Source organism: Desmodus rotundus, chromosome 4 (assembly GCF_022682495.2).
Source record: "Desmodus rotundus isolate HL8 chromosome 4, HLdesRot8A.1, whole genome shotgun sequence".
In the NCBI taxonomy this organism is placed as follows: Eukaryota; Metazoa; Chordata; class Mammalia; order Chiroptera; family Phyllostomidae; genus Desmodus; species Desmodus rotundus.
Window position 1 is genome coordinate 128946522 of NC_071390.1, and position 23955 is coordinate 128970476.

At 39.2% G+C, this 23955-nt stretch overlaps 1 protein-coding gene across 1 annotated transcript; it reads left to right on the forward strand.

Annotated features, from left to right (window-relative positions):
- Positions 1-19560: 19560 nt before the first annotated feature.
- LOC112320502 (growth-regulated protein homolog gamma) lies at positions 19561-21608 on the forward strand. Its single transcript, XM_024577950.3, has 4 exons — positions 19561-19824; positions 19931-20054; positions 20143-20226; positions 20955-21608. The coding sequence occupies exons 1-4, from the start codon at positions 19725-19727 to the stop codon at positions 20968-20970; spliced, it is 324 nt and encodes a 107-aa protein (XP_024433718.3). The 5' UTR covers positions 19561-19724; the 3' UTR covers positions 20971-21608.
- The last annotated feature ends 2347 nt before the right edge of the window (positions 21609-23955 follow it).

Consider the following 23955-nt stretch of genomic DNA (forward strand, 5'->3'; position numbering starts at 1 on the left):
AGCCTATACATCTTTTAAAATTCAGTCCATGCAGCATGGCTTCTTGAGCACTTTCTGCAAGTTCGTCCTCTCAACTTCCACCTCACCGTAAGGGTTAAGATCTTCCTATAGTCCAGAGTGTCTTTCCTAAGTAACTTCTTGGTTTGTTGCCCCTTAACAGCAGGAGTTGAATTTCAATGTTTAGCACCTCACACAGAATGAACATGCAAAAGAAATCCACTGAAAAGTGGAAGATTTCACAGTTATTCTAGCTCAGCAGTCAGAAGTTGCTGTGTCACGGCCAGCTCCTCCTGTTGATCCATTCTAATGTCAGCATGCCTGGTGTGTGACTCACTAATCTGGACAGTGTCATTTGTTGATATGGCCCTTAAGCCTTGTCTGCTTGTGGAATTTCCCAAGGATTTCAGAATCTCCCTTTGAAATCCCTTTCGGCCAACATTTCCACCAAGGATGACTCAAGAGAAAAAGAATAATAGGTCATTGTTACTCCAAGGATAAATCACCTATTACAAACCTGCCTCATTCACTTTGGGCTTAATAGCTGCAAAAGAAGAAATGAAATGAGAGTAGTTTACAAATTTGATGAATTAAAATTTAATATACAAATTTTAATTAGCAGATTCAAGAGTGGTTTGGGTGGAGAGCTGGAAAGGCAGAAAGAAATGTTTATGACTAGTGAAAAATACCACATTAGTGCCAAGGAAAGAAAAATCTCTGTGAGCCTATCCTAGTAGATACTTTTTGTAAAATCACTGCAGTGAACTAGACCTGATTCACCTTTTGATGGTACAGCAGAATCCTCTTATACTTGTCACTGTTACCAGTTATTAGAGTCACAGTTATTAACTTAAAAGTAAGATGAACTCTTTTGTGGGTTTTAAGCAATGAAGCCACTCAGATACATGAGAACCCATCACAGCTATAGATGGATGTATCATGCAGCTAATTAGCTTAAGCTCCAGGAACTTCCAATAATTCAGCCTTTTTCAAGGCTTTGGAAGGGGCACTAGGAAAAGTCCTATTTTTATAAAATTTGCTTAAGTCATATATTTTAGCCAGACTCATAGGACTGTTTATTTTCTTTATGCCCACATCCCTTTTTTTTCACTTCTCCTTCTATGGGATGATGTTGATGTAGCTGTGTTTTTTTGATTGAACTTATTGGGGTGACATTAGCTAATAAAATTATATAGGTTTCAGGTATACAACTCTAAATTACATCATCTGTAGATGTAGCTGTGTTTTTGAAATCTAGCTAAGGGGAAGTTGAGTTGAAATTTTTAAATTTAGCACAGGTTTAAGAATATATGTTTTACTGGTTCACAGTCACATTATGAGTGGTTCTGCTTTTACTAGTCGCCGTGGTGGAGGAATAGCCTGTAGGAATATCCCTTTGCTTACTGTGCCTACTCATCCAGCTCTCTAATGAGAAAATCAGAACCGGTCTTAAGGTACACAACACCAAAATGATGCAGGTATGGGAGAAACAAGGTTGAAATACACAAGCCCATAGTGAGTCTTGGGAAATTCTTCCAATCATCAAAAGAAAAAGTTACAAGCACAGAATTAAGTTTACATCAACCTTAGACAAAACTGACTCTCCCATTTCAGAAATATACTTAATAACACAGGGTACACAATTGAAAACATTTCCTGTCTTTTTTTCCCTTTCACTGGAATCGTGTTACATAGGCTCTGTCAGGATTCCTGGGTTTACAGAGCACGCAACTGCGCCAGTACGGCAAATAGTAAGTACGTCCGAACGTGAAGTCACACTCTTTAGGCATCCAGCTATCTATAATAAAAACAAATCTTGATCAACCATCCAACCATAAAAAATAAACATTTTTTCTTTGTATAGAGATTATCTTTAAAATTATTGAGGCATGAAGAGGGGATCAAAAGTATGTAACCAAAATGTAAAATAACAATATTTTAGAGCTGTTGTAGGCAGTTATTCATTAAACAAATGCTATTTTTTTGTTTTTGGTATTTTTTTGGCTTTGTGTATTTGTAATGTGCGATGATTTCTTTCCGTATTCAATCTAAATGTTCATTTTCGCTCCAAAGTTCACATTGTACTTTGTATTCTTTCTTTTAGAGCAGCTCCATAGTTGTATGAGCTTCAGGCACTACACACCCTGGATCGGTTTATGACTTTGTAAATGTCAGGAGCATATCACTCTGAGATTTCTTCAACAGAGGGGCCCTCACTTGGAGTCACGTGGCTTCACCCAGCATTCAAGAGCGTTGCCTTGAATTGGCAATTCAAGCATTGAAGAGCATTGCCACATCTCTCTCTCAATCTCAAAAAAAGAGAAAACAAGCAGGCCCAGATTTGTAGCCTAACTGGACATAGGACCCTTGGGATGATAACTGTTCAATGGCAGAGGACTTATTACTGTGTTTTTCTTTGAAGGAAACTATGACTATGTTTTACTCTAGGGAGTCAGTGTTCATATCCTGTTCATCAGGAGAAGTGTTTGGAGTGGGGGGTTGAATAAAATAAAGTGGGTATACACTTTAAATTCCAGGCATCTCTGTTCCCACGGTTAGATGTAATTTCTGTTCCTTAATTGAGCCCTAGCCTCTCTGACGGGAAGTCGAGGGAGAGAAAGGAATAGAAAGAATGTCAGTGAAACAGCCTTGTGCTCTCACCCTGCCCCGGGGCCTCTCAGTCCAAGCCCTGCTTGTAGGGCCTTGGCCTCCTTTCTGTGAAATAAACATTCCCTGGCCTTAGCTTGCAGGAAAATTGGAGGCGCTAGACTCTAAAATAAGCCAATATTATCCATAGTCTGGGCCAAAGAAAACCAGAGAACATTTGGCACAAAGAAGTTGTCTTCGAGAAATTATTTTTCATGTTACATTTACATAAATTTGTCACAGGCCAGCCATTGCAGTCGTAGAAGGGAAATAGCATGACCTTGAGTCTGCAGGCTTCCTGTTGCTCTTTGTAGCCAAGGCCAAACTGTTTTACCTCATTTCATTTCTGCTCCTCTTGGTGGACTCATGGCTGGCAGATCTGAGGCTGCTGACTGAGTACCGCTGAATTTTTTTCCAGTATTATGTACTCTAAGTAATGTATATTGTGCAACACAATTTCATTTCGCTGATATCTTGGTTTGTTGAGCCATGAACCCCACAAATTGTTCAAACCACAAGGCAGCATTTCCTGTGGCAGTGGCAATCAGAGAGAAACCGTGGCCAAAGATTAAGTCCCAAAGATGCCCTTGACAAGAATATGTGACTCCACTTTCTTGCTCTGAGGTCTGGATTCCTCTCAGCTGAATACATAAACAGTGTTCCTAAGACTTTAACACGAGGCTCAGCTGTCTGCATACAAATCCCAAGACACCGTGATCAGTTCAGACATCTGATCTAACTACGGAAGTCTCCCGACAGGAAATGACAATTGTCCTGCTGTTAATGTGTGAGCAATTTGATGCCTCTTGAGGAAAAAGTGCAAGTTGAGAAATAAACTTCTTGCTGCTGAAATTTCTATGCCTGGAAGTACTTCAATAAACTGAAGTAACTAACCAGTGGTTTTTACTTTAATAGTGAAAGAGACTTGCTCAAAACCAGACCAAATTCACTGTCTTTGAACAAGTAAATAGAGTCAGATTCTTAAGCCACCAAAAATTTGGTCTATCTCTCATTGAGCAGCTTTTTCTTCAAAGGGTACTTCGAAGAACTATTGAAGGCAAGACAATAATTTTTTTTTGTTTTTTTCCTAACAATGCCATATCACATTATGTTATCAAAAACTGAGTATTATTAAAATAGCACTTTATTATTTGGCCAAGAAATTATGCTTGAAAAAAAGCATGTATTTTTATCCTGTAATGTGGCTTTCCATTTGACTTATTAACCACTGAAACTTATATCTACACTCCATTACTGTTTATCCTATTTGAAATCATTGAACACTGCTGGACTTCAAGCACTATAAAATGAACCCTGTGTGTAGACAAAACATAAATAGAAACTGAGTAATTCTTGTTTCCAAAACTCAGTGTATCCTCACAAGGGGTAGCAAAATGAGCACAAATTTAAAGCCATTTTTATAATACTCAACTTTTTTTTCCAGAATCCGTCCTCTCAGTCACCTGTTCTAAGATACCTTCCCAGAAATTCTTTTCCAAATGCATTTGTTAGTATCTGTGAAGTTGGGTCCTTCTCTAGAAGTTGTGAGGTCTTGAGGCAGAGTTCAAAGACAGGGCTACGTTTTCTGTCTAAATATTTGAAACTTTCTAAACAAGCTAACAAAATGTTTAAAAAATAGTTTTATCATCCTACTTTGACAAATATACCTTGACAAATATATATTAATGACATTTTAGAAATATGTAAAGCTATGGGTTTTACATGATAAGGTCAGCAAAATATCAAAGATAACTGAATTGAATTATTCCACATATCTGGGTGATCTGTTATTATACAGGCCATGTTTAGATGCATACAAAATAAAGACATACATAACTTATGATTTATGCAATACTTATGATACACAATTTATTTTTACTGGCTTCATTTCAACAAAATCAATTCTTAAGTTTCTATAATTGAGATTTTCCCATAATTTGGGATCTATAGACAGTCATGCCAAATTAGATTTACTTGAATCATAAATCCTTAAATAGTTTTATCATTAATTTAATTTGAAAGTTTCACTCTGCTAATGTAGTGGTGTGAGTTATCAATAAATTTTCTAAAGCATTATTTGGATTAAATGAACCATGAATTTCACATCGTGTTCATACATCATAGTAAGTTGCCTGTGATAAATTGTGTAGACACTGAGCTTTCAGAATAAATGAGAAAACATAGGGTGAGATTCCTTAGAGTTGCGTTTATTAACTGATTTCTGAAAAAAAAGACTGAAAAATTATTGGTCACAAGGGTACATGGCCCTTGATTTCTCCCAAGCTCCTTAGGTCAAGTGCCCAATAAAAATTCTGGTTTTGTTTTGTTGTTGTTTTTTATGTTTTTTGTTTGTTCATTTGTTACCTTTTGTTTTTATCATACCTCCAGCTCCTACTGGAGAAGAAGGGAGCCCAACTGCCACCCTTATCCCTCATTAGCTTCTCCAGTGTTACCCCGGGACACTCAGCCTTAAGACTAAACTCTAGTAGTCAAGAGACTGGATACTTAGATTTAAGGACTTTTTAAATGTTAAAGGTGATTTGATGTCTACCCTGGACTCTGGTTCTTCATGTGACAGAGGTGCCCCTGTTCTCTGGGACATTTGTGTGTGAGTGTGTGAGTGTATGTGTGTGTGAAGGGAGGCCTTCTGAAGCTTTGGCTAAAGATGGGGGCCCTTCTTTCTCAAGTGTAAGGGCAGTGCTGGACTGCATGTAGAATTGGCCATAACACAATTATTTTCTCTATCTAGTCTAGTTTTTAGAATTTAAAGTCTCCGTGTAAGAGATAGGATTTTACTCTTTTCATCTCTAGTTCTTCACATACATAATATCTGGCAAAAATACTGTATTACTGTTGCCTGTTGATATCTATGTCTGCTCAACCAAATTGTAGCTCTTATAAAGAAAGGTAAAGATATTTTGATTTCTTGATATCAATGCCTTACCCAATCTTGTAAACATAATCACTGCATAATAATGAGCCCGCTGGTTATGTATTTATAACCTTAGAACTGTAGCCCTAATGTGGAGGAGAGGAGACTGTATAGTCCATGTCCCACAGAGAGGCAAGGAGAAACACAGAACAAGAAGGGAATTGGAACACAGAAGTGGCTCCCAGTCTCTATCCCACCATTTGGCTATCCCTACTTTCATTTTTTGTTTCAAAATAACTAAACTTTTATTCCCTTTTTCTCACTACTCTCAGGGTTTCCCCTTCTTTTTGAACTCAGGATCAAAACTTCATCTCTACCTAGTTTCTTCCTGGGTACAACAGAGAAGGAAGAGTGGGAAGGGAAAAGGGTTGTCACAGTGTTTTACACCCTGCCCTGATTAACAATTTTGTAACTTTTCTCAGCCCTCTCTTTCTAGACGAGATAACAGGACTGTGGGAGAATGGCTGTACTCTCTACAGAAGAGTAGTAAGCACTAGAATTACCAACGTTAGCAACAGTTTCTGTGCTACCGAATAGGAAAAACCTGCATGATGTTACATATCAAATGAGCATGCCAATGTTTTCCTTTTTGGAGAAAGTAAGTTTAAGTCGAAGTCCAGAGGGACACTCCTTTATGTCTGGTTCAGTAGAAACCTCTAGGGACTTTTGCGTTACCAAGAGGTGTGATCAGGGAGCCACAATAATGATTGAGGTTGAATAGTTTTCACCATGGTGGAACGAAGGCATAGGGTCAGATTTAATCTGTTTATATAAAATAAAGATATTTAAATTTTCCTGTACTCTCAAGTTTATGCAGCAAAATTCAGACTCATTGCCCAAAATGTGAAGACTCAAGAAGGTGATCTGAAGGACAATAGAGATTAAATTTCTATGAGGGCAAATTGAAAGCTCAGAATTTAAAATATAACCACTGATTTTGCCTTTATTTTCATTGTAGTTGTCACAGAATACAACAAAGCTAACTGCCTCCTGTATCATAAACCTTTGCCTATTTTTCATCCACTTTTATGATAAATATTTATTCAAGAGAGAGAAAAATGATTATAAAGATTTGAGGAGAAAGGATTACACCTTAGATAAACATATTGTTACAGAAATTTCTCTGTAATCCAAGGATTTTTAATTTCTATCTAATGTATACTTATGTTTTCTATTTCTATCTAATGTATACTTATATTGAATTTAATGAAATTAATAAAATTCTATATCAAAAATAGAATGTCATCATCTTTGATATCTTATAGCATTAAAATTTGTCTTGAAGGATTCAAAGTGCACTTCAGGTTCAAAGGTAGAGCTGTCAGAATAGTATTACCTCAGTGGGGAGGTCAAATTAATCCTCGCCTAAAGGGTATTGTGATCCCTTGAAAGTGTCAAACTGATCCTGGGTAACCTAACCACACCCCAGAATAAAGTGCAAAAATATTAAAAGTAATATAAAATATATAATTTTAAAATCTTTACCAAATAAAATTTGCAATATTTTACATCTGACCAAAAATCACTATGTATAAAGAACAGCAGAAAAATATCACCATAACTAAGATGGGAAACAAACACAGGAATAGCACAGATAATACTAGACAAGGATGTTAAAGCCGTTATTGTTACTATAATCCATATGTTCAAGAAAATAGAAGAAAGGAGCATGATGAAGACAGAAATTGAAGAAATAAAAGATATCCAAAGCAAACATTTGCAGATTAAAAATACAATAGCTGAAATGAAAAATACACTGAATGAATTACCATCATATTAGACATTGCAGGAAAAAATAATGAACTATAAGATACAGCAATAGAAACTACCTAAAATGAGTCCTGGAAAAGAAAAACTTTAAATAATGAAGAGACCATTCATGAGCTATGAAAGAACATCAACTAGCCCAACATACATAGAATTGGAGTCTCAGAAAGTGGTGGGGGCAAGAGACTGCCAGGAAAAAATATGTTAAGAAATAGTAGCCAAGAACTGACCGAATCAGATGAAAATTATTATCAGAAAACACAATAATCCCTTGTAGAAAACAATGGATAAAATCAAATCAAGACATATTGTAATCAAATTGCACCAAAAAACAAACAAACAAAAAACAGTGACAAAAGAATGAATTTAAAGAAGCCAGAGGGGAAAAGTCAAACTATGAACACAAGAAAAAGTTAATAGGCCAACAGACTTCTTTTCAGACAATAAAATACCATATTTAAAATTCTGAACCCTGGCTGGTATAGCTCAGTGGATTGAGCATGGGCTGTAAACCAAAGGGTCGCCAGTTCAATTCCCAGTCAGGACACATGCCTGGGTTGCAGGTCAGGTCCTCAGTGGGGACCACATGGGAGGCAACCACACATTGATGAGTCTCTTCCTCTCTTTCTCCCTCCCTTCCCCTCTCTCTAAAAATAAATAAATAAAACCTTTAAAATATATTAAAAATAAATAAAATTCTGAAAGGTACTTAACCTACAATTCTAAACTCAAAAAATTTTAATGATGAAAAAAGTTTTTTTCAGGCATATAGAAAATAAAAATAAATTAATCATTAGCAGGCCAACAAAGTTAAAAAAATAATATGTCTTCCAGGCAGAAGTAAAATGATAGCAGCTGAAAATTTGGATCTGTGAAAAGAATAAAGACATCTAGAATAGAAAATATGTGCATGAGTAAAGTAAAATAGCAGCAATGTATTGTGGAATTTTCAACATAAGATGACATAAAATATATGACAGCAACAGCACAAAGACTGGGAGCGGAAGATGGTACTACACTCTTGTAAGATTGTTACACTGCATATGAAGTTGTCTTACATTAAGGTAGAGACTGATACATCCTAGAACAGTAAAAAATAGGTATAACCAATAAGGCATGATGGGAGATAAATAAAATAATAAAATAATACACAATCCGAAAGAGAGCAAGCACGAAAAGACCTAAAAGGAAAAAAGAACAGATGAAAAAACTAAAAAAAATCATGATGGTAAATATAGACCCAATCATATCAAGAATCATGTTAAATATAAATAGAATAAATACTCAAATTAAAGGCCTAGATTACCAAACTACATAAAAATGCAAAATTCCCATATGCTATCTACAATAATTCTCTTTAAATAGGAAGACTCAAATAGTTTAAAAGTAAAAGGATTGAAGATTAATCATATTAATGGGAAAAGTCCAACCACTGTTAATATGAGAATGGTTTATGCAACATCAATGTAACCTGGCAGCCATGGAAAATGGACTGGAATGCACATGTGTGAATAATGATGACTTCACTGTACTAGTCAGTGGGGATGGTAGATGCTGTTGAGTGAGCATGTGTACTGTGTGACCATCGCATTCAAAATGACTGAGCAACAAATCTGCATCAAATTTTGCATTAAGTTTGAACATTCCTCCACAGAAACTATGTGGATGATTTGGAAGTCCGCAGCTATGGGCAACTGGGCATTGGCAGCTCCATCACAACAATGAGCCTGCTCATGCATCACGTCTTGTGCAGAATTTTGTGGTGAAACATCAAATCACCCTGGTGACTCAACTCCCCTACAGCCCAGATTTGGCACCCTGAGACTTCTGGCTTTTCCCAAAACTAAAACCACCTTTGAAAGGGAAGAGATTTCACACCGTGGATGAGATTCAGGAAAATACGATGGGGCAGTTGATGGCAACTTCAGCAAAGAATTTTGTTGTGTTTTGAATAGTGAAGGAGATGCTGGGAGAACTATGTGAGGTCCCAAGGAGCCTACTTTGAAGGAGACTGAGGCATAATTGTCCTATATACAATGTTTCTTGTATCTTATTCAATAAATGTCTGTATATTTCATATTGCATGGATGAATACTTTCTGGACAGACTCTATATGTCTATATATATTTCACAGCAAGAAATATCGCTAGGGTTAAAAAGAGTCATGTAATAATGATAAAGAGTCAACTATTCAAGAGAATATAACAATCTTAAATGTGTACAGTGGTTGTTAAAAACTCTATTTGTCACAAGAATCATAACATTTTACACTTAATGTCATTAAAGGTACACAAATTTTCAGTAAAGCTGATGAAAAAACCTACAAGTCATTGATCAGAGTGCCTGTCACCTGCAGTATTGTATGGCTTTCAGTTATTTATCCATTCTTTCTGTCATTATCCGCAGGGCAGGTCCACATCGTTCATTCATTTCAATAGTCTGTGGACCGCCACTTGCTGTGTGCCAGACATTGTGTTGTATACCGGCATTCAAAAATGGGTCTCTGCCCTTGCTTATAGGCTAATATAGTTCCAATCTGACATGGCAAATGTTTGTGTGAATGAGAAGTAAAGTGTCATAAGAAGATGGAGAAGAGAATGATTTGCTCTGTGTAGGTTACTTTGGAAAAGCATAACATAAATTACACCATCTCCTAAGCACTTATTAGATACCAAAGATCACTTCTAATCCTCCCAATAACTCTTTTAGGTAATACTTTTCCCATCTTACATGAGGAAGCGATCTCTAAAACCTTAAGGAACTTGCTCAATGTCATACTTGTAAGAGGCAAAGGAAATTTGACTGATTTCAAACCACCTGCTCTTTCTGCCATATCATGCTGCTCATACAGGTACATGATGTGTAAGAAATTGCTTCATACAGGTGCCAACAGATGAGCTTGAGTTTGAAAGAAGAGTTGGAGTTTACCAGCGGTCGAGCGAAAAAACAGAACTGCAAAAAGAGGGAGAAATGAGTACAAACACTCTAAAGCACCATAATCAATGTATGTTTAGTGAAGAGTTTATCGTTCTCTGCAGGTGGAATATATGTGAGGGGTGGGGGCAGAAATGCATTGGAGAGAGAGTAGAAAATCATTTCTCAAGGAGTTTCATCCCAGTTTTGTGTGTCCTTTTTACATTTCACCTTCCATACCACAATTACTTTGCCAAAATACAAATACAGCAATGTTGCTCATCTATGTGCAGACATCGGTTTTTTTTTGCCCCTAGTGTAAGGTCCGAATGTCTCAGCATGGCACATGAACCTTGCTCTCCTGATCTTTGAAATGGGTATATTTTGAATATCTTTATTTGGTTATTCGAGTTACTGTAAGGAGATTTTTATATATATATATACACACACACACAATCTCAGCCTTGTTTTACATATAAAATGGTATGCTTTTACAAAATGTTCATGATTATTATATTTGTATTATTATAGCTATTCTTTGTACTATCGTAGACAATCTGGGAGGTTGAGTCAGACAACCAGCGGAGGTATTTTGGTGAAAATAGGCAAAAAGTGTTAAAATTGAAATTAAAGTACTTTAATTGACTTTTTAAAAAGGTAAAGCACTAGAAAGTGGATACGAGTGGCAAGGTATTATGGTTTTACTTTATTCTTTATTTCCATTTGTATTATGGCCACAGAACACACCCCCAGTTGGATATAATTAATAAGCGTGACCCAACTAGCCAAAGCAAATTTTGCTTTGTACCAGTATTTTAGATGACCTCTCCTGAGAACATTGCGAAGCTATCATCCTTATCAGCAAGAGTAGCAGAATCCAGCATTCCTGTTGGAAAAAGTACAGGTTGTACATCAACTTACTATAGCTCTCTGTTTTGCAAACTTTCAGGGAGTGATGAAATTAAGATGGCATTACTTCAACATTCTTTTCTGAGTGGAAATTCTCAGCAGATAACGTCCATGAACGAAGAACTTATTATCTAGTCCCCACCTCAATCCATAAAACTAAATCATTGAAGGGATATTTTTGCTTGTGGGAGTTTTTTTCTACATCTTTTGCACCAAGAATTTAGTTTTACACAGTGACTCATACATATAAAAAACTGAAGTTTCACAAAATAATATTTAAGCTAAGTATATGTGATGCATTGTGATACATTCTCTTTTTATTCGATACTATTGTATGTAATTCCATTATATTTTAAAATACTAAATAAAACCTACAAAGCTGACTTTAGTACCTACTAATGTATCTTGACTTGCAGCTTAAAAGTAATGCTCTGGTCTCTTGATGGCAGAGCCAAGCTTTGACAGATGATGCCCTTGTTAGTGCCTCCCGGGGTACCTGGAGAGCTGTAGAGATAGGATGCTTAGACCAGCTGGGCCCTTTACGCACTTTGCCTATCATCCACCTCCAGTCTGATTATCAGATCCTGACCTAGTGTTGGAAGTCTCTGGGCACTTCACAGGGTGAACTCCTTCATAGGGGTTCGGATGGCACGATCCGTAGGAAAGACTCTGGGCTGCCAAAACTCTGGGGCTAGTGGTTGTTCTCGCCCCTGCATTTCTGTCTGGTGCCTGGTATGTAAGCTAGACTGAATATTTTTTAAGTGCATTGTTTTGTAGGATGGCTTAAAAATGAAGTGCCCTCACAGAAATGAGATTTACATGGTACTTTCTTCCCCAGATCACTTCTTTTCTTGCAGAGAAAGACTAGCTTTGAGCCAATGGACTTCTGAGTCAGTTTTGGGTTTGAATTTTAACGCCACCTTTCAAGTCCTCTATCCCACTTTTCTCTTCTGTAAGTGAGAATAATGATAACAACCTTATACTATTCTTGAAATTATTAAAATGGCATTATGAAAAGCTCAGGCAGGCATGTGACCCAAAACTGAGACCTAAGAAATATTACTCTCCTTCCCTTCCTTTGGTGCTTTGCCCCCAGAACACATCTTTCCCAAACAACAGCCACCAATCCCTGAGCTAACAAGCAACCCATTAAAGACCCCGCAGGCAAGCAAGAATTCTCCTTCAGCAGAACCGCACACCAGTGCTACAATCAGGAAAGGAAAACAACACAATAAATGTAAACTTCATTTCCTCCAAAAAGTAATCAAATTTAAAAACCTGAAGAGCTAGTCAACCACAATGTTTATAAGACCAAAAGGTGTACAGCGTATCTGGTAATTGAGAGGCTGTCTTAACTTGCTCTTTAGTGTAAAAAAAGAATAAATAAACATAGTATGTAACCATGCTGATTATTTATTTCTTCACCAAGTCAGACACAACAAAGGAATTTACCAGTGTTTAGTTTGTGTGAGGGCAGCAAAACTTGAAAGCAAGGGGATCACCAAGCATAAATAGAGTTAGGACTTCTATGTCTTAGTTATCAACAATGTTGGCTAATATGTCTTCTGCTCTGTGATTCCAAAGCACCACACCCCAACCTCCATCAAATGTCACTCTAAAACCTACTGAAATAATTTGCTTGTCTTTCTGATGTGTTCCTCTAGAGAAGCAAACTTTACCCACCCGGCCCCTCACCCCCAGTATATCTACATTCTAAGAAAATGTCAAACACAGGAGATGTACGGTCCAGGAAAAACAGAGAGAATAAGCTGTATTGTGACTTCCTATTTTCAGTTCCAGACCCAGGAAATAACTTGACCTTTCCTGCCCTGGCTATCTATTAACTTCCCTCTTGGCCTTCTCTATGTGCCAAATAAATACGAAGTACACCACCCCCCACACTGCACACATTGCTTTTATGTTGCTTATGTTGGTCTGATAAGGTTTTAATTACTTGTGACCAAACAACATATATGTGTGTGCGTGTATATTCTCTGTGCACAAATGGACAGAGTCAAAAAGAATAAGAACAAAAATAAAAGTATTTCTGGTGAAAAATCATGTGGAGGTGTAGTATAAAACATTAGAAAATGTCCTATGGACAACATTAAAAAACCAAGGTTTTGATTCTTTATTCATAATTGTTCTAGCTTCTATCCTTACTGCGGCACTGTGTATGACACTTTTATTAGTGGTTTGTACACTCATTTCTTGACTTCCTAAATTTGGCTTCCATAGAAACAAAGCCATCATGATGATTTTATTTTCCAAATACATCTTATAAGAAACATTATTTCCATGGGGAAGCTTCCCTTCTGCCTGTGTTTACTTCCCTTTTGTAAATTTGTCATACTACCATTTCTTCATGTTACAGTATATAATTGGGGTAATATTTATTTATTCAGGACAGATTCCATAAACATTTAGGAAACAATTTTAAGAAAACAGAGATGAAAACCTAATTTAGAGCAATTTTTTAAAATCCTTTAAAAATTGTCCAAAGTTAATATTTTTCAATGGTGCTCAGTGTAACTTGAAATGATTTTAAATAATTGCAAATTGCTCAAATCATCAGAGTCTTTATTACAAGTTCAACAACAGAAGTTAGCTAACATACATAGGGAGTATGTTGGATGGATATTAAAAATTTTAAGAGATTGCAGTTTATCCAATTTTGCATCTCCTGTAAAATCTGTCATAGCATCTCGTACACAGTTGGTGCTTAGTAAAGGTCCACCGAATTGAATATCCATTATCTCCTTTCTGCCATATCCTGAGCCTTTTATTTACTCTCAGCCTCCCACACACCACTTAGGGTCATAGAAACATCTTGAGATGGATTTAAGAACATTCCAGAAGAGGTAGCATCTGTACTGGCTTATGTTCAGAATGCACAAGGTCCACACACAGCCTTCAGAGTCTGGGTCCTGCCTCCATCTCTCCCCTCTACCTGCCTCATGATGCATGGACTACCATGTGCTCCTAGTAGACACACGCTCATTCTTGCCACTATGACTTTGCTAACTTGGTCATCTCACTCGGGAATGTTTCCCCCACTCTTCAAACTCCCCATTCACCTAGAAAAATCTCATCCATCCTCTAAGATTCAACACTAGGGGAGCCAAACTCCAGAGACTTCTCTAAAGTCTTCTCTAAAAGTTCGGCCCACCCCACTGAGAAACGAGGTTAGATGTCCTATCTCTGTGCTTCTGTCAAATCCATCATGGGATTTCCCGGGCTACTTTATAATTTTCTGTTTATAGGTCTTCCTTTCCTATTGTGCTGTTTGGTAGTAGTAGAATGCATCCTATACCGTTTCATATTCCTAGAACATAACTTGATCCCAAACTCATGAATGCTAACTTATAAATGAATAGATGAAGAAGGGAAGGATGGATTTAAATAATGAAGAAATCAATCTGTGTTAGAAAGATAATTTTAGCAGGAATAAGAAAAATGGAATGCATTTTTCATGCCTCTTTCACTGTGAGTAATAGAAACACATCTCAAACTGCTTAATAAGGAAAGAGAACCTATTGGAATATAACAACAAAGTGAATGGATTAGGTAGGGCAACGCTAGATTCAGGTGTTCAAATAATGTCCCCTATAACCCTATATCTGAATAGGCCAGGTCTGTGCTTTCCTCTATGACAGCTCAACTGTCAGACAGGCTCTCCCCAAGCAATGGCAAGACTCTGGGTTCCTGTGTGACCAGTTTAGCAATGCCAGCAAGAAGCAAGAGCCCCTCAGGTCCCTTCATTCCTATACAACCGGCATTGTCTCTGAATCAGCCACTTTGAACCCTTACTGGCCTGGGCAAGGGCACAGGCAGGAAGGGGAGACCAACGCTGCCTTAGGGTCACAGACTCCCCAACTTGAGTTCAGAATTGAAGTCATCTCACCTTAATTACGTGGACTGATAAGGGCAGAGGTGAGCATTTCCAAAGGACAACATTGTTCTGTCTTAAGAAAAAGGTAGAAGGTTGGGTGTCAATCAGGTAAAAACAGCAGACACAGTGGAGATTGGAAGAGTAGGTTAACACTCATACTGAACCGAGACCTCTGAGACTGGGGGACGGGCAATCTTGAATTCTAGTGACACGTTCGGGCATCTTCATTTTCTCCCTCCAGAGCAGAACCATTGTACAACAAACTATAACTGTTAGGAAATGGGGATGGAGGAGTGACAGTTACTGCAACAAAGTCCTCAAGGCAAGCCAGGATAAAGCAGGGCCATATCTGTTCATTCTCGCTGGCTGATTAGGTCAGTGCTCACCACGGAACAGTGACCTAGGTTTTGAAGGCATATTGTGTTGTGCTAGCCAATCTGAAAGATACAATAAAAATTACAGGGTAGAATGGAATTTAATAAACTGGGCTTCTATTTTAGAAGTGACTTCACTGGGTTAGTGATTGCAGGCATTTCCAGCTTCTGCACATAAAAGTGGCATTCAGCACTTGTTGAAACAAGGAGCAGTTTGTTTATCATAGTAGGCTTCATACACTGGTGCTCTCCAAATTTCCTGAGTTTGGGATCGTCATGAATTAAATCATGGAAAGTGGAATCTTATGATATAAAGGGGTTTTATTTCCTTTGTGAAAGCAAATGATTTTGATTAAACAAGTTCCAGGTGTCACATTGTACATAATTCTATAGATAATGGGTTGATTTTTAACAAGTTTCGGCTGCTACTGTAGAAAAATCAAAATTCTACTCTCCCTGGGTATTTGCTTACGTCAGTACTTTGGGTTGGGTCTGGGAATCATTACAGCTAGTACTTTTTATTGTTTGGGCAGCCAGCTGCTGATGATCAAGGCAGAGACAGTCATTTTTTAAATATTTTCTCATAAGTAGATTAGTGAGAATTTCTCTTCTTCCTGTTTTCTGTGGGAAATAATTTAAACTAAAATTTGAAACAAGCATTGAGTTTTAAAAATATATTCTATGATCCCCAAAGAATACAGGTGAACCCACTTTGTAAAAGTCCTGATGCTGAAAAATTGTAAAGATAAATGAAAAAATGTTTTTTAAATAATATTTATTTTCTGTTTGCATAAAGATTCACCATGGAGAGTTTCCGTTTAGCTAAGCATCTTAATCACTTCAGGCTGCTGTAGCAAAACACCATATGCTGGACGATTTATATAACATTTATTTCTCACAGTTCTGAAGGCTGCGAAGTCCAAGGTCAAAGTGTCTGTAGATTGGGGGTCTGGTAAGAATGCTCTACCTGGTTTGCAGGTAGTTAGTTGTCTTGTTGCTGTGTCCTCCCATGGCAGAGAGAGAGATGGAAGAAGCTCTCTGTTTTCTCTCCTCATAAATACACCAATCCCGCCATGAGACCCCAACCTCATGTCTTCAATATAAACCTAATCGTCTCCCCAAATCCCCATGGCCTACTGCTATCACATGGGGTGCAGGGCTTCACCATAAACATTTAGTTCACAGCATTCAAGTTGAAATGCACTACTTCTGTTGTGTTTATTTAACAAGTATTTATACAGTACTTAACATTTCCTGACGTTTTACAAATGTTCACACATTCAATACTCATAACAACTGTGTGAAGTGAACACTATTATTGGATTTCCTTTACAGAGAAAAACAAGAGCAGAGAGAACTTGAATACATTGCCCATGGTCAGATGGTTAGATGGCAAGTAAGTTTGTAGCTGACAGCCTTCCCAAACTCTCTGTGCTCCTGCGGCGGAATATCTGCACATCTAGCCCTTCTCACAGCGCTGGCAGAATATCTCACCCATCCGAGAGGTCTGCATCTCCCCTGGAGAAGCAACTTAAAGCATCTACAGTTTAATGCAAAAAGAGGTATTGAAGCTGATGGTGAAAGTGAATTACAGTCATCCCTCCATATTTGTGGAAGATTGGTTCCAGGACATGCTTCACCCACCATGCTCAAATACTTTATATCTGGTATTAGCACATACCCTGTGTAATCCTCCCCTACACCTTGTATCATATCTGGATTACTCATAATTCCTAACACAATGCAAATACTATGTAAATAGTTGTTATATTGAATTGTTTAGGGAATAATGCCAGGAAACAAAAAGTCTGTACATGTCAGTAGAGACACAAACATGGTAGGTGTAATTATATAGCAATTATTGGCAAAGACAGCAACATTTAAAAATATATTTTTTCGATCTGCAGTTTGTTGATCCGAGGATGCAGAACCAGTAATAAGGAGGGCCAACTGTATTCACTGAGAAGGCTTCAAGTACACAGATTCTGAAATGCTCTTTTGACATTCTTAGAAATCTAAAATATATTGGTAGTTATTTCTCAAAAAAGAACCCCATGAGGCAAGCAAATTCCAATGGCATAGAGTGGAATATACTAGTAATTTAGTATTTATAAACTTCAAAAAACACACCTGTTTTCTGCCCAGAGGAGTAATGGCAGAAGTTTCTTTCTGGTGCCTATAGTCTTTCCTGCCCATGGACAGCACTAGAAAAGTGGACTTCCTGAGCCCACCAGGACCCCTCACAGCTCTTCAATCACTGTGATGAATGAAAACAGCCTCCTACACAACAAAAAGTGTTGCTCCTGGCATTAAGAGAGTCCAGGGAAATCCCAGAATTTCAAAGGGAGAGAAGATGAGGGATTAAAACATTGTTATCTCCAAATAAACACTGAATTAACCTCTGCAGTGGTTTCTGCCCAAGGTGTCACTGCAGAAAACCATGGCACTCAGTGTGATTTATTTGAGCTCAAAAACACCAGGAATAAAACAAACATTTTTATATTTAATCTGAGATGACAGGTATATATATTTAAAGAGCAAGTTTCTTACAGTGATGAATAAAATCTGCAAAACCCAAATTCAAGATGAAGAAGATAAAAACATAGTGCACTGTTGGTGAGAATGCATACTGGTGTAACCACTATGAAAAACAGTGTGGGGGTCTCTCAAAAAATTAAAAATGGAACGGCCTTACGATCAAGCAATTCCACTTCTGGGAATACAGTTGAAGAAACCCGAGACACTAATTCAATAAAATATTCATTTTATTGAATATAAATATTTCAATGCAGCATTAGTTACAATAGCCAAGATTTGGAAGCAAACCAAGTACCCATCAACAGACGAATGGTTAAAAAAAAAAAACACTGTGGTACTTATACACAATGGAATACTACTGGACCATAAAAAAATTAAATCTTACCTTTTGTGACAGCATGAGTGGATCTAGAAGGTATTATGCTCAGTGAAATAAGTCAGACAGAGAATGACAAGTACTATGTGTTTATATGTGGAATCCAAAGAATAAAATAAGCCAAGAAACAGACTTATGGATTACAGAACAGAGAAAAGGTGAAGGGATTAAGAAGTACTCACTGGCAGTTAGAGAACAGTCACAGAGATGTAAATTACAGCACAGCATACGGAACATCGTCAGTAATATGCAGTAACTGTGTACGGAGCCAGGTGGGCACTTGAAACACAAGGCAGACGACCGCTCTGTGAATGACACTATTTTCTAACCACTATGCTGTATACCTTAAACTAACACAGAATAATATTGGATGTTAACTGTAATTGAAAAATAAAAATGTGTATAAAAAGAAAACATAATTATTCTGAGTGAAAGAACTTAGATAAAAAATGCATCTTTCATTAATCCATGTATAAAAAGCTCTAAATGATGCAAAATGATGCATAATGATAAAAAGATCAGTTATTGCGTCAACATAAGGCACTTGGATAAGATGTGGGAGAGGATTTTAAAGGGGCTAACAAGAAACTTCCCGGAACAATGGATATATTCATTATTTTGATTGTGGTGATTGATGGTGTAATGGATGCAAAGATAGATTCAAATTCAGAATAGTATTCTCTTGAAATAGGTTCATTTTATTGTTTAACAGTTATATTTATAATATATAAAGTTGAAAAAATAATATTTTAAAAACCTATCTTCAAAATGTTTCATTTTCAGAGAACCAGTAGAACATGTAGTCATTGGTAAAATATTTTAATAAAAATAATATTTTGCATTAAAGAAAAAAAAGAGTATAGATATCAGAGGCTACCATAGCCCCATCTTCTTTTTAATTCCAACAACAAATGTTTTTTTCAGAGAAGTAATTCTCTCGCCTAAAGAGGTGGCACAGTCTCCACGCCTCTAAGGTGGACCATCCGTACCGCGCGCACTGGGTTCACCGGGCGCTCCCGGTGCTGGCTTCCAAGCGGCACCTGCGTGGCGTCGCCTCACTCGCGTTGAATATTCAGGCGGAAAGAGGACAGCCCGGAGAGCGCGCGGCACCCCGGAGGCCAGCGAGGGCGGCACCAGCAGGTCCCTGCCCCCCTTCCCTACTTCCAACTCCCCCAAGGGGCGGGGCCGCGCCTTCTTCCCGAACGAAGAACCAAAAGCAGCTCCGGGAATTTCCCGGCCTCCGGGGCTGCGAACTTTCCTCCCCAACCATGGATAAAAGGGGTTCGTCCGTCCCCGGGAGCCACAGATCGCGCTCCGCCAGCTCTCCCTCCAGCTCTCGCGCTCCAGGCACCGCCGCCCAGACCCTCCGAGCTGAGCCCCATGGCCCGCACCGCCACCGCCGCTGTACCCTGCGTCCCCGGACTCCTCCGGGCAGCGCTGCTGCTCCTGCTCCTGGTCACCGCCTGCCGGCACGCTGCAGGTGACACTCGGAGCTCTGGGATCCCAAGGACGGGCCGGGGGACGACGGGGGGGGGGGGGGCGCCCTTGGGGGACAGCTTCCCTAACCGAGTGTGTTGTCCCCACAGGGGCGCCCGTGGCCAGTGAACTTCGCTGCCAGTGCTTGCAGACCTTGCAGGGGGTTCACCCCAAGCACGTCCAGAGTGTGAAGGTGACACCCCCAGGAGCCTCCTGCGACCAAACTGAAGTCATGTAAGTGTTGCCTCCGAGGTTCAGATGCTTCCACCCTGACCCTCATCCTGCCCACTTGCCTCACGTGGATTCTCCCTTCTCTCTGCAGAGCCACACTCAAGAACGGACAGGAAGTTTGTCTCAACCCTGAAGCCCCCATGGTTAAGAAAATGATCGAAAAGATGCTGAACAAGTGAGTTATGTGAACAGAGTCATTGGTGACAGATACTGGCATCTGCCTTCTGAAGATTATATCAGGGAAACCCAGGGTTTAGCTGAAGGAGTGAAAATCATTATTTCACAATTAGATTTGGCACCAAGGTCATTACCGTGGTTCTGGTGCCACGGGGTATTTCCACGGCTCTCCATCCCTATTCACATGAGTGTGGGTAAATATGTCTTTGTAAAAAATTAGTATATTTAGTCAGTGATGCTAACTTTCCTGCCACTCATTTAGGAACACTGTTTACCTCAATCCCTCATTGGCTTTAGACCTGAAAAGTGGAATCCCTGGTTTGGGGCAGTGTGGGCCTGGGAAGTTCAGGGTGAAAGGCAGGGACTTGGCAGCAAGACCACCCTCAGATCAAGTGGAGGAATGTTTTTCTTTTTTTTTTAATCCCTTTAAGTGTCAGCAAAAGGGAGTAGAAATACTACCTATTCCATGTATTGTGTGAGAATGAAGTGAGGTCGTGCATGTAAATTTATAGCCCAGGGTGACAAAAGAGAGCCCACAGTCCCACTTCTCTCAATAAAAGAGCAGGCAAGCTCTCTGCTGTGCAGGGGAGAAGGTACAGTGGGGCCTTCTCCTGGCACAGGGCTGGGCCAGAGTCTGCAGGGAGAAAGCCCTCCAGCTTCAGGGGCCAGTGGGGGAGGAGAGCAGCTTTGCCTGACACCTCTGACAGTAACCCTTCCTCACCCTAGGGGCAGCACCAACTGACCCAGAGAGAAGCAGCCTCCTGCTGGTGGTTCCTGAAAGGAGGTCCCTGCCCTGAGGGGACTGCAAATGAAGAGGGAAACAATGGCTTCCTGCAAGAACTACAAAGGGATTGCTCTGTTTGACTCTTTTATTTATCAGAGATCTATTTATTTATATGTGTATTTATTTTTCAAAGCTTGTATTTTAACATTGGCCATGTTACTATTTAAAGGTGTGGGAAGTGGGAATGTGTTTAATCAAGTGAAACTCAGTTCTGATGGTTATTTATTTGCAGATGATGGATTTTAAGTGTCTCATGAAACTAATATTTATTGTGAGACCATTATGTGCCAGGCACTGTGATAGAGGCGGAGGAGAGTGGAATCTAAGCAACTGGACAGTGAAATCACTTGTTAGGGTCAGAGAAAGTGTGGCACATCTATTTTTGTACTTGTTTAAAAGAATGTCACTTATTATTTATTGAAAGTATTTCACATAGGTGGTCAACATTTTGATGTTGAAGCTTCCCTTGGACATTTTATGTCTTGCTTGTAAGGCATAATGCCTTGTTTAATGTTCATTTTGTAATGATTTCTTTGTCTTAGAACAGAGAAGTTAAAACTACTGTTACATTTTTATAAATGACATGAGAATAAAAGCTCTGCAAAATATAACACGTTTAGATTGTCTTATTCTTCTCGCTCTTTCATTTCTGCTTCATTCCCATGTTGTGCAGCTAGATTTTATGAGGGTGGACACCACCCAAAAAATGGGATTACCTTCTGGAGGGTGGGCCCCATGTAATTCAGGCTTCCCCCCACTAACTAAGTGTTCTAGCAACCCATCTTTATCAGTGTACCAGCTGGTGTTGTTGTGAGAGGCTGCCTTCGCCTTCAGTGAATTTTTGTTGAAGGCTCTTTCAACCTGTTTGCCCATTTCATGATGAGTGATTTTCAAGCACCCTGCCCATATCACGCTGAGTGTTCACTTTTTTATCAAGACAGGCATGACCTCTGTGCCTCACCCTCCCTGTTCACCTGCAAATTAGACATAAAATCAGTTGGTACAGAAGATCCCAGGGATAATAAAAATGTAGGTGAGTTCATTAAAGCACCTAAATCAATAGATTGAAATAATAGTCAAAAAGGGTTCCCTTTAAGTGCTGAAATCAAATTTTTTTATAACTCTGAGTTGACCAGAATGGTCCAGGCCTCAGTTACTCTGGGACTCATTCCATTGAGGCTGCAATCTGTGTGGAGGTGAAGCATGGGGATCGGGTGAGAGTGAGGAGGGTGAAGGAGTGGAGGGGAAAAGCTTCCTGGGTGCTATGTATTATACAGGATCACAGCAATCTTTTGCAGACCTCAGAATTTTTATTCTAATTTTATGTGATTAATATTAGTTGTTGAACATCAGCTACAGGATGCTGCTCTTTTGATCCTTTTTGCTGTGTAGCCCCAAACTTAGTGGCTTATGACATCAGTTTATCACTTCTGATGATTCTGGATGCTAACGGGAGGCTCTTCTGCTGTCCCCTTGCCTGTGCTCATGGGACTGGGGAAGTCAGAGGACAACTGAAACAGCTCAGAAGTCCAAAATGACCTCATTCACACAGAAGGTGGTTGGTTGATGCTGGCTGCTGGGTGAGATTTCTGCTGGGATATATTGGTCCTCCTGTTCTTCTTCCTCTTTAATTAGCATACTTTACTTCTCAGGAATAAATGATGAATGGGAAGAAGGAAGAAAAAATGGAAGAAGGGGGAGAGAAAGGAAAGGAAGAAGGAGAAAGGAAAGTAGATAAGAGATAGGAAGAAGAAAAAAGAGAGAGATTTCTGGCCAAGATGGAGGCATAGGTGGATATACTTTGCCTCCTCACACAGCCAAAAGAAGGACAACAACAAATTTAAAAACAAAAACCAATGAGATCTACCAGAAAATTGCACTGTATGGAAGTCCAACAACCAAGGAGTTAAAGAAGAAACATTCATCTAGACCAGTGGGAGGGGTGCAGACAGGCAGCCAGGGTGGAGAGGACTGGTGGCAAGGTAGCAGCTGGAGGACTGGGCAGGTGACACGGCAGCTGGCCGTCCCACATTGAGTGTGGATTACTTACATCTGAGAAGTAAGACAGACCGCACAACCTAGGGTTCCAGCACAGGAAAAGAAAGCCTCAAAACTTCTGGCCGTAAATCCTGTGGGGGTTGTGCCAGTGAAAGAGACTCCCAGCCTCACAGGATAGCTCGTTGGAGACACCCACAGGGGCCTGGAATGTACACAAACCCGTCCACCTGGGAATCACCACCAGAGGGGAAAATTTGCTTGTGGGTAGCGGGGGAAGTGACTGAAAGCCAGCGGAGAGCTGAGCAAGTGGCATTTTTCCCTCTCTGAACCCTCCCCCACATACAGTGCCACAACCCAGCAATGTGAGTTGCCCCACCCTGGTGGACACCTAAGTCTCCACCCCTTACTATGTAACAGGTGCTCCTGTTATACAAAAAAATATTGCCCAAAAGAAAGAACTGCAGAAATAGAACTCCAGAAATAGATTAAAACTCCATAAAACTCCAGAAATAGAACTCAGCGATGAAGGGATAGCCAACTGATCAGATGCAGAGTTCCAAACACTGGTAGTCAGGATGCTCACAGAAATGGTTGAGTATGGTCGCAAAATAGAGGAAAAAGTGAAGGCCATGCAAAGTGAAATAAAGAAAAATATAGAGGGAACTAACAGTGAAAGGAAGGAAACCAGGATTCAAATCAATGATTTGGAGTAGAAGGAAGAAATAAACATTCAACCAGAACAGAATAAAGAAACAAGATTTCAAAAAAATGAGGAGAGGCTTAGAAACCTCCAGGACAACTTTAAACATTCCATTATCAGAATCATAGGGGTGCCAGAACTACAATAACAAGAGCAAGAAATTGAAAATTTATTTGAAAAAATAATGAAGAACTTTCCCAATCAGGCAAAGGAAATAGACTTCCAGGAAGTCCAGGAAGCCCACG